General features: G+C 42.1%; 1 protein-coding gene across 1 annotated transcript in view; it reads left to right on the plus strand.

The window, feature by feature from the left end:
* Positions 1–4,320: 4,320 nt before the first annotated feature.
* The window catches only part of LOC138255170 (uncharacterized), a 169,604-nt gene continuing 161,655 nt past the window's right edge, over positions 4,321–12,269 (plus strand). The window contains exon 1 of the mRNA XM_069205829.1: positions 4,321–4,721. Coding sequence (XP_069061930.1) covers positions 4,321–4,721 — 401 coding nt within the window. The remainder of the gene's footprint in view (positions 4,722–12,269) is intronic.

The raw sequence follows: 12,269 nt of genomic DNA on the forward strand, positions 1-12,269 counted from the left end.
GCATGAAGTTTCCAAAAGGAGATTTTATTTCGTAGGTACAACAGGAACAATAAGGTACACGTAAGCAGTAACAACGGCACACATATTCCACCTCCTTCCTCGCTGCTCCCAACAACTGTCTGCCCATCCATCCACCAACATTCCACTACGTGTTTACCATTATTACACACACAAAATTCCATTGTCATAGTAACACTTATAACAGTGTCATTGCTGTGAATCTCAAATGAGAGGTTTAAAAATCTTACTCCTGTCCCGATTCAGTCTCACCACAGTAGAAGATCAGAAAGGAAAGTGCCAATCACTAATGCCACACAGACTGTACCAGAAGAAGTGACCAAGAGTGGTGTCCCACAGATTTGATGTGGCCAAGAGACCAAAGGGATACATTTCAAATATTAGACCACAACATGTTCCCTTTGAATGAGCCAGTAGGGTATAGAGATTGTGTCCTTCCTTCAGGTGCAAGATAATCTATGCACAGTATATTTGTGAATCCATGCACACCATATCCGATTTGTTGGCCACAAAAAAGATACGTGAGGTGCTTGGACCTAGGAGTGCACTACCGAATTAAAGATTAATTAATTAATCATGTGCTCCTCTCCTTGTGTTTCCAAAGAAAGTCATGATGGTTTTGACTCTACCTGACATGGAAGAGTTAATCTTCATTCTTCTTAGATAATAGATTAATCAGACCACTAGTCACAAATGAGCTTCCAGCTCTTCACCTTTGGATCTCTAGCAAACTTAGCTCACTTTTCTTAACCTCCTACTTTAGAATTGTACGGGAAATATGGGGTCATCAAACTCAATAAATTATGTTGTGTCAGACTGCACTCTCAAAGATTCCACACTTCCACATTACCGTGTGTACACTGATTGTGAGAACAATCAATGAGTTCATATATTTGCTTCTATATCTGTATTAATAATAATTATTTTGTAAATATTTTTTAACATTTTAGTTAGAAGCCCTGAACAGTAAAATGTTATTTCTAACTGAATAACAAAATCTATATAACACAGTTGTTCTTGACCTATGAAAATAGTCAATTTCCTTTCATCTACCTTGCTTTGTTCATTCAGTTTTTTCCATGTGTTGCCTGTCTGTTGGCCAGCAATTCCAGGCTACGGTACTACCCAGCAGAACAGCAACAATGACTAACAGATCAGTGAGGGATTGGATACAATGCAGAGAAATGATTACTAAAGATCTTGGTCTTACAAGGTGAGTTTTCCTTGGTAACTTTTATTGATGATGAAATTTTATGCAATCTGTAAAGGCCAGTGCAGAAACTTCTCAGCTCTTTTGGTTTACATAGCCCTGCTCTTATTTTAACCACTTGGATGTGCCACAAAAATGGATAAGAGGTGTAGTGGTGGTGAAATTCTGATAGGGCACCATGGTCAGCTGCATTTCTGAATCTGAATAACCTTGTTAGTGCAGCATCACACATCAGGAATAAACCACCAAGTAAATGACTCAGTAATCCATGCATTGGCAGGACAGATGCAAATCACCTGAAAAATGATGCTTAAACACACTGGGCTTCGCAGAGGAAAGTACTGTACCTAATCCAATATTGAGCCTGTCAATCTGTGGTGCACGTCCAAAAAAATCACAGGCAAAACCAGTAGGTAGACACAAACCATTTAAAGGTAAGACCTATTGGCTTTGCCAGAGCTTATTTCATGAATACTTTTACATTTATGATAAAAAAAAGTGGCTAGAGTGGTTTTGGGATATCGCAAATATGTTTGTAGCACTACAGATATTAAAGACTTTTACTAGATTTTTCTAGAAGTCAAGGTAAAAATTGAGACTGAACCACAGAACCTAAAATTATGAACACTAAACACATCCAAATATCACAAGATACAAGTCACATAGGTCACTATTCATATTTCAGCTAATATGTGCTTCTTTGCTGCTGTTTTAGGAAAGCAGCAATTGGTTTCTTCAGTCCAAAAGAAACAGTTAGGGAAAACATGACCACCATATTTTTGGTAAAAAATCTAAAATTTGAACAAATGTTACTCTTCCATTTCCTGTGCACTAAATGCACGGTTATTCAACCTGCACATATTATCTCCAACACCATAATGCGATTTAATTTATCTTTAATGTATTCTGGGTCACATGCAGTCATTAAGTAGCAGTGGTGCTCTAAGATATCATTAGTAGTTGAGTCCATTCAGTCAGAAGGGGAATTTTTGAAGCAGTTCCATTTCTCACATAAAATTATAGTAACCTTAGAGCAAGAGTTAAAATTACTTGAAATAACCCTAAATATAACAGCTGAATTTCTATGGTTGTGTGTGTGTAAATTCAGAACCTAACTATAATGTCCCTGTAACCTTTGGTTGTTTCTAGTGAATACATACACTGTCTTTCCATGCAGTGTGGAAGCAAAGGCCTGCTGGCCTTGTCCTTTCCTGTTGGAATCTGAATGATTTGACACGTGTTGCAATTACCTTTCTTTGAAAAGACTGTCACTAGGTCCGAGTCTTACTGGACTGGTAGCTGCTGCATCCCATGTTGCTTTCCACCAAGGTATTAGCTATGATTGGGAGCTTCTCTATAACTTGCAGATTATTTTTATCCTGGTGATGTGATTTTGTCATGTATGTATGGTGCACAGACCAATTTAGTAAGTGTCTGTTTTCTATCTTGCAGGATACTCTTTTATGAAGGGCTTGGCCCAAACACTCCAAGAGCTTCTGCTAGCCATTGTTACTCCCTGGTATCAGACCCTGCTTGGCTTGTTGGCTGCTCCATAAGCTTCCTGAGACCTTGTCCAGCAGAGGCTGCAATGCAGCGGTACTGGAATATTTTTCAGAGTGGGTGTCCTGCCTTTAATGTAATATTATTGAAGTCATAGGCACTGGGAAAAATCCAAGCATCACAGAAAAAAGACATATGGCAACGGTATCACGCCCATTCTTCAGGAAAGTGGTAGGAGTATGACATGTAGACGGTGGTGCATTGTGGATCACTGGTGAGGAAGTACACTGTCATTTACAGACAACACATTTCCAGTTGAAATGACCACTAAATTTGCATAGTCATGCAGTTTTAGTGTTAAAACTATTCATACACAAACAATAATGTGTGGAAATCGGGTTTCAGCAAATATATAACATTTGCACATCACCAAGTAAAGTGCCTGCATTGTTTTGAATCTAGTAAAATCTTTGTTTCCATCACACTTCAGAGTTACAAAAAAATGTGCTTCATTTGTGCATTCCTGATATATTTTGAAATATTTGTATAGTTTATTTACAGCTATTTCGTTGTTGGTGCTATAGAAAAAAACACCTCGTTCAGCCATACCTTTCACTTCCTGGTGTCATTTTTATAAAATCCTCTAACTTTACAATTAGAGAAATAAAAGTAAACACCAGTTTCCAAACAAGCAGAGATTTGTCAGAAGATGCTGCCTGACAGCTGACCTTTGTCTTGGGCAGCAAGTGTGATAAGATAAAAACAAAATCTAAACGCATCTTTATTGCTCTTTCGCCTTCTGAACTCCAACACGGGTATTTCTGGGGGTGCTGCAGCACCCCTGAATCCCTGCTTCCAGCGCCCGTGCTGCAATGCAAGACTGTGCTGCAGCTATAAATTATGCTCCAGCACTAGGCTTGACTCACGCTTGACCATCCCTTGATTGAAACAAGTCTTGGACTGATGGAGGCTCATTCTTAGGTCTAGATGGCTAAGATCTCAGGTCTGCAACAACCACCTTGAATTTCTACTGTTTCTATCCACAAAACTGTATGATACAGACTACCCCTAAAAAGATGGAAGGCATCTACACCTACACTTTCTTCAACACGTCATGCTTCTGCACAGCTGCCAGTTTGCAGCACCATGACTGGAGCACACTCCTAATTATCTCACACTACACTAAACTCCATCGCAGGCCAAACCACAACGTACACACTGCATGCCTGCTCTATAACAGGCCTCTCGGAAACTCGGTGTGAGTCAAAGCTCTACATCCTCGGTGGCGTTTAAAGCGGAATTTAAATTCAACACCACGTCGATAGTAAGGCAGTCAGCTTCGAGTTCTCTTTTTTGTAAATGCCAAACACAGCGGTGTTTTACAAAATAATTTGATATAAGGAAATACTGTTAGTGTTAGACCTGTTTCACTTGCATTTTAAAATAGGCTTTTGTAAATAATAACTGTCGGTGATAAAAACTGGAGAAAAGGAGGTGTTTATAAATCGCCAGACTCAACACGACATGTTTAGAAATCTTTAGACTGTGGCACGCAGGCAGGCCAGCCCGTCAAAGCTGTCGCTCGGCAACGTATGTCAACAATTTGGCAGCGGCTCCAACGCTTCACACCCAGGCTGCAGCTCGGAGCTCCTCCTGGAGCCAGGACAGGCAGCCGCACTAGGCGCTTCATCAGTGCACGCAAGTCGCGCGTCTCCTCTAGTTCCATCACGTTGTCTGCAAGAATGTCAGACTGTTCCTTCTTACGGGCTCCCGAATTAACCCCAAGACCGGCCTCCAGCATGCTACGGGACCGGAAGGGTCTTGAAGAGATCACGCGCAGAGCGCGCTCGGCCTGGGGGTACGAGGAGCGCCGGAGAGCCAAGAGCAGCACCGTCTACGGGGGTGAATTCGGGCAGAAACTGTTGGATGAACCTTCCCGGACGAGAGTGAGGCCCAGCTCTCCCACACGAAGGAACAAACCTCATCCGCCCGAGTAAGAACAGTCACACTCATATAGTGGGAGTGGTTCTGGCTTTGAGTGACAGCTTGGCGTGGCGAGTGCCTTGGAAACTGCGTTTATTCACAAATGTGATAGATGTAGTGCGTGATGGAGAAAATGCATTTTGTTGCTGTAGGTAACTAATTCATCCACCAAGCGTACACTGCATAGTGAAATACAGCCTGCACATTCAGCCCAGTGTGGTAGGTGCCTTCAGGAGGAGGCGAGGGATGCAGGAGGAAACAACTAAAAAGTGCTTTTCAACCATCTTCTTTCCCGAAAGGTGTGAGTAGATCTGGGAGCAGAAGCGTCCCACTCCCAAAACTTAGATGCAGTTTATTAGCTGACGATATCCTGTAACTAATTGAGTCGCTGCTGGTGATAAATTGATGACAACTAGCCTCATTAATAGATGAGCAATTCATGTGGCTAATACATTTGTAATTAGAATAGGCATAGGGCATGCATTAAATTGTGCTCGTAATTCTCGGTCGGCTAACGTTTATTACTCAGGTTGGCAGATTGAGTCAGGCGCCGGAGCAGGGGCCCTGGCGGGAAAGCGCAGCACATTTACTACACTATTGTGTTTGAGTTCTCACTTGTTTAAACAGATTTTATTATATGTAATTGCAGTTTTATATGGCGTCCGTCATATCTCAGCTTTGCTGGAGCACTTTTCAAAAGATACATTGTTCTGCTGTGTTACACATATAATGCACATACTTGATAACAACTTTCTTCCTTAGGTGCTAATTTTTTAAGGATTTGTGCTTATAAAATGAATTTACCAAAAAGGTCATTGGTGAAGCTAAAATCCAATTTATGATTCTCAAAATGAGAAATGGTGTGATTTTGCTTTCACAAATGGGGTTTGCCCACGTGGAAGTTCTGCCATGGTGGTGGAATTTCCATTTGCACAAATCCACAACAAGAGGCAGGATTATCAGCCTTCCTGGGTGGGTCAACCGGCAACAGTTGGTGCACGCTCAGTCTCGCGAGTGTGTCCCTGTTCACCAATAATTAGCGGGCAGTTACCCCCCCCCTAATACTAATGGAAAGACTTCCTCGAAGAAGGCACTATATTTGTTGTTATGGTGACCATAGGCAGAAGACTCTTACTACTAACCACTGAGCTAACAAATGCTTCACACTGGACATTTTGAAGGTGAACACTACCCTGGAAACTTGAGTAGAAGCAGCTTATTTATTGTTAAGCAGGTTGTGAATTGGCCTTCTTGTCCCAATCGAGCAGATAGAAGAACATCATCTTTAAGGCAAAGAAAGCTATCTTTACTGATAGGACTCTTCAAATATAGCCAAAGTGAACATATTTCCACACATCTGGAAGCACCCCAGTCTATCAGCACTCATATTTCCCCAACCCAGGAGTTACATGACAGTTTAAAATTACTTTCTTTACTGAAATGTAAAATGCAAATTTTCATCAGGCTGTAGGCACTAGAGAGAATATATCTGGTATGTAAACACTTAAGCAGTCACTGTTCTCCAAAGGCCCCAGAGGTTGTTCCTCCCACATATCAAAATGTCCTTCCCTGATGACTTATGATACAACAGAATTTATGAATGGGAAACATGGGCCTCTTCAGGAGTCTCACAGGGCTCTTTCTTGACCCTTCTGCTCATGAAGTTTATCTTAAGCCACTGTGTTTTTTTAATATCCAGCTTCTAGTTTCAGTTCTTTACCTAAGAGGACAATATGCAAATCTTTCTCCACATTTACCAAGCTGGTCAAATTGCCCATCAATACATTTAGTTCCTGCCATTTCAGAATTACCAAATGGATTTCAAGGTATTTCTTAAGCCTAATGCCAACAAGACCGATATACTCTTCTGTGGGGACAAGTCCATCTGGGAATCAGATATTTTAATCTAAAATGTTATGCCTTGCCCCTCACTGTCTGCAGAAATCTCTGTTATCATGAATGACGAAAACTTATACGACCACTTCAGACTCTATATTCTACTTTACCTCTTGTCGTTTACCCCAACGCCCAAGAGTCGGGACTTTGTCAGGTGACCTAGGGCAATCAGAGGGGTTACTAGGCTCTGATTTTGACAGTCAGAGCCTTTTACCCCTGGTGTCTTTACACTTAATCTTATTATTGCGCTCAAAACTCAGCATCAAATACACCTATTTAGCACCTGGCCCTCAGGGTAGGGATGTCGGGCAGTCCAGTGCTTGCTCAGGGAGGTGGTGTGGGGTTACAGATTCAGAACTCACCAAATCTAATAGAAATAATAGCTCAATGTCTAGCCAATGCTTTGTCTCAAAAGAGTAGGTACTTTACAATTCACTGACAACACAATACTGTACATAGGCTGCAGAGGGCTACAGATGGTACTTTGTTCTCAAATAATCTTACAGCAGTTCCTGGGAGACAGGGTGTTGGTGCGTGCTGGTTCAGATAACCAGGGGTAATGCAATCACCATTTGAGAAGGAGGTTGCACTTAAGTCATGGTGCTTCAGGTACAGTGAGTCATGCAGCACGAGTTGACCCCCAGTATCTATCACAAAACCAACAAAATAAAAACGCTAGGTGCTCACCTCGCGTTGCAGCAGTGAGCACTTTGGACTGTTTGGAGTCTCTTGCATTGATGTCATACATAATCCGGCACTCTGACTCTTTTGCAGAACAATCGTGGAATGCAGTAAGGATTCTTCGGACACCCTAATGCTTCTTGGCACTCGATCACTTTGTTGGAACCCACACAGGGTCGAGTTCTGTGGCACTCTCAGGTTCCAGGCACTAATGCTGCAGTTCATGCTGTGGGATCACTAGAGTATCCAAGCTTAACCCTTGACAGAGCAAAGCATGCCCTTTCCTGAATTGGCAGCAGACAGCCTTTGTTCATCCCACCTCAGTTCAGTTACAGCCCCCTGCTTCTGAGCAGCTTTTACTTGTGCAATAGTACCCCACTGCTTCTTCTGAACAAAGGGCCAACTTCCTCCCTTAAAGCAGGGTTAGTGTAGCTTCTTAAGGCAGGCTAGTTGAACTCCGCAGATTTCTGGTCCTGAATCTCGCAAGGGGAGTTTGAATTAGTTACCCCAATCCTGTAGCACACAGACTTTCAGACACGTCGAGTGTGGAGAACCCAGATTCTGGTAGAGAAATCATGGTGCACTGGCTGGATGTTTCTGTCCCATCTTTATACTGAAGTAGCTTCAGTGTTTTTTGTAGTCTGACAGTCAACACTGAAAGCAGGTTCGGCAGTTCTTGCATTTTGCTTACTTTACTCAAACTGGCCCAGCCACAGCCTTTGTTTCCAGGTGTTTCCCTTTCTAAGAAGCACCTTTGACCAGCCCTGACAAAGCTTCTTATTTTTGCCAGTGCATCAACTCATCAAATTCAGTTCCTTGTGAAAATAATATGTTTTCATTTGTTGCTATATGTAGATGCATTTACATGAATACTTCACATACAGAAAGAAAGTAACAGGGTTCTTTTCCACGTGAAATGTGTTCCAGAATAGCAAAGGAGAGAGAAAGTTGGTATCTGGCAAGTGTTAATTTTCAGCTCTTATTTTTGGAAAACAGTAACAAAAGATGGATTAGAGGAACAGTTGCTCTATGAATTTGGGATTTTGTGTTGTGGCGTCTCTTAATGTTCCCAGCTGCCAATTTACTTTTATCATCACATGTTAGGTTGTAAATGTTGACTAAAGCTGCAGAGCAGTCTCAGCATCAAAACTAGAGCCCAGGCCATAGAGCCAAATATAGCTATGGCTGGCCATTCAATAAATATGACTCAGAAGTCATATTATTTGGAACGAATGTCACCCACATCTAATAAGTAAAAACATGTATCTATCATAAGAGACCTCCAAAAACACTGAAAAGAAGTAACTAGTACAATTAATTCACAGGTGCATAGTCAATACCCATTACTAACTTAACCATGCTGCTGCTGGCAGTACCACGACTGAAGCACATCTTTGACCCTCCTGCAGATCACACGTATGCTTAACTTGTCATCACTGAGCACATCAATCACCAGTCCCTAACTGCTGCATAGATCATATGCCTCGAGTGCCCTCTTTCCACCTCCATGATTCCAAGGAGTCTTATCTCAGGATTACTAACTAACAAACATGTGTCTGGTAATGCAACAGGCACCTGCATCTACTTTTGAGTAATCTAAAAACCTGAGCTATCATACGACTCTGGGAGAACTGGTCTGATCTGCTTTAAATGTGATCCCCCAACTAAGTTAAGGGTGAGGTTTATGGAGTAGCACACAGTCCTCCCCAGCATGGATTCAATTTTACGCCAAATATATTTGGATTAATGGGCAACTCCACTCCACATGGGAGTAATCCAGTGTAATAGCACCTTGAGGAAGCCTGAGTACTGACCTTACCTACCCACCATAGCCGTATTAGACTATAGTGCACCCTATGCAGGTTTTTAAATTGGGCCAGTTGGGGTTGGGCTGGGATAGCCATTTCCTGAAGTCCCATCTAGCCTCACTCCACTGCTTGTCCACTAACAGGCATACACCTGCCTCTTGTTGGGACTGTAAGTTTGTAAAAAATGATCTGGAGAGTTAATCATTAGGTAGTAGTATATCTGTGAAATGCCTTGTTTACCTAAAAGGTCAATGGTTATTTTAGCTTCAAAAGGGTTATACCTAACCAAGGGTGCTAGGAGGTCAAGATCGTTGATGGCAGTGAGTGACAGCGGGTGACTCTTTTATCTGTCCTTTGGGCCAACCCACGTGAACACTAGCCCTACTCTGAAGCCTCTGGCAAGAAACGCCTGGTTTGCAGGTAGATGCAGACACCACCTCGGCTCCTCATTCGTTAATAATAGTCTCCTCCTGCTTTCATCAAAAGGAGTTGCTGATGAAAGTCTTTCTCTTTATTAGTCAGGAGGTATGTGGAGACGCAGTTGCCACAAACATTGCTTTGTGCCTGGATAATAGCATTGCAATTCACTTTGGATTGCCACAGTGTCGATGTGGCCAGTTCTCATTGGGCTAGAATTCAGCATTTTGCTTGATGTTGGACAAAATGGAGCTTTGTGGATTTCTAGTCACCTGCATACATTAAAATGGCTGACTATGCAACACAAAACCTGGCTTGGTATAGCCCATCGGTCCTTACAGACGTAAGTTTCTTCGGGACATTCCACCCTGCCCAGTTGGTTCTCTCAGATCAAAGTCACTTCCTTTCGGTTCCTCACATTTTAAAGATGGCATAGCATTTTCAATCTTGCTTTCTCAATATGGAACACCACCCCTGTATAATCACTTTGATTTCTTTGTGGTGATACCTACAATTATATACCACTAACTGAGTGCTGGACAAAACGGCCTTCAAATTCCACCAACAGAAACAATGCTGTGCTTTTCTAGATACAAAAATATATAACTGTAGTAAGTACACTCATCTTACTCCAAAAGTGTTCTTCCTTTGCAGCTGCTTGGTTACTTTTCAGTTATTTACTGTTGAAAGTATCTGGAAAAAGCTTTACCTTTTTCATGACAATTAAAACCAACTCCAACCTATCTGATCAACTCTCTGCCTGCCTTACAGAGCTTACCGCTGAAGAACTGGCATTGCGTATTTGAACATTTTTAAAATATGCCCGAGGCCTTGAAAAGCCCCTGCCCCTCCCCAGATGTGGAACGTTAAACCTAACATGAAAAAAGAGTTGTAAACCGTCCCCAGGAACAAGGTAATATTTAGGGCTACCTCTAACCTCTCATGCGTGGTCAACAAATTCTAAAAATGGGGTGATGCAGTTACCATCTCATATGCGTCGAAACCCATTGCTGCACATTGTACTCTCTGGCACGCATCCATTTACCGAGAGAAATGTTGCTTTTGAAAGTTTATGGGATGAGGTCCTAAGTTGTGTGGGCTCTGGCAATAAATGTATGTTGATTTTGCTTGACCACGCAGCAGTCCTCGAAACAAAGAGCCACACAACATTGTTGGCTAACCTTTCAGTTTTTTTTAAAGAGATGCTATTTGCATTTCTCGTTTATATCACTTTAACTGACTGTTTGCAGGCTCACCTAAAAAGACATTTCTTGCATGCAAATCATCCACAATTTGGCGAACTTTTGCCTAAGATGCCAAGAGTCTGTCTCTAGGCGTCCCATTCCCAAAAGCCTTTATTACAGCCCATACTCAGCAGAATTATTTTAAAAGTGGACTGTTTTGTAAAGAAAACACTGCATCTAAACACCAATATCAATAAAGTCCAGATTTATATCAGGAGCAGGCACCTGTACCTGAAAGCATCCACTTTCATCATCATCCTTACTTGGAAGCTGCAGTCTGTGGATAAACTGAGCTTTCAGGTCCAAGCAGTGTTGGCTTGGAATATGCTTCCTCTAGATCTAAGAATACTTTATTTTTTGGTAGGTATTTAAGAAATATTTCAAATTTTCCATTCACTTACTCATTGTGCATAGTAAACATGACGTCAGTAAGTCCCTCAACCATATGTTTTCAAAATGTCTTCATTCAGTCAGTTTTCTAAGGCCTTTGTATATCAAGGATTGGTCTTTGAGGCAACACTGATGTAGTAGATTTCTTCATAAAATGAAGATAAGACATGCCACTTCTCAAGGCTACTCTTTTCTCCTGCTTGATTTCGAAGTGAGGAATAATCTAAGAAGTTGATTGGAATTTAAGGTTTAAGAAGGGAAGAAGCTGACGGCCTGAACAAAGCGTTCTTGACATTTCTTGAAACTCATACATGCCAAATAGGGCTAGAAAGGTCCAGATAGCAGAAGAAATTGGCAGCGAAATCCTCCAAGTAGACGAAGTGCAGATGTGGAATTTTCCAGAGCGAACGAACTGCGAATCACTGAAGAAACCAACTGACCATTTAAAGGAAAAGGAGGGTTGACTAATCTGGAGGTTGAAAACAGGAAGAACACTCACCTTTCAACATCTTTGTAGGGTAAACAGGGTTAGGGCAAAAAACTAGTTTGGATGGTTTCCCCGGGATAATTTCAGGCATGTGTTCTTGCAATTAATTTGTGCCTGGAATGGAGTGTTATGAGAGAGGCCCCACCCTAGGGGGAACCAACATGTATAGCTTAATTTTCCAAGTGGCCTTGATAATGGTATGGAGTGATTTACATGTCAAGGCCTAGAGCCTATAACGTCCCTATTGGTCCTCCTATGTCAGTGAGTACAATTATGCAAACCCACTACCACATATGCCGGTCCTGTCTCTCCCCCTTGTTAAAGGCAATAACAAGGGGAGAAGGGTTGCTGAGAGTTGAGTAAGGTGGAGAGGAGACCAAAGGAGCTGGGCACATGCATGCCTGTCACTCTGAAGCTTGAAGCGAATACCGGTTGCTTTTTGCCAGTCCTGACTTGGAGCATTGACAATGCCTCATGGGGTTTGGTGCCGGTCCTGCCACTCCCACTACTCTCATGCCTGTGAGCCTCGTTGGTATGATTTTTTCTTGTGTTCCATGAATGCAGGTGAGTGGTGGACAAGGAGTGGTGCAGATTGGAGAAGCTATTGTTGTGCCACAGTCATTACAGGTGGTGGA

The sequence above is a fragment of the Pleurodeles waltl genome, chromosome 1_2 (assembly GCF_031143425.1).
Source record: "Pleurodeles waltl isolate 20211129_DDA chromosome 1_2, aPleWal1.hap1.20221129, whole genome shotgun sequence".
Taxonomy (NCBI): Eukaryota; Metazoa; Chordata; class Amphibia; order Caudata; family Salamandridae; genus Pleurodeles; species Pleurodeles waltl.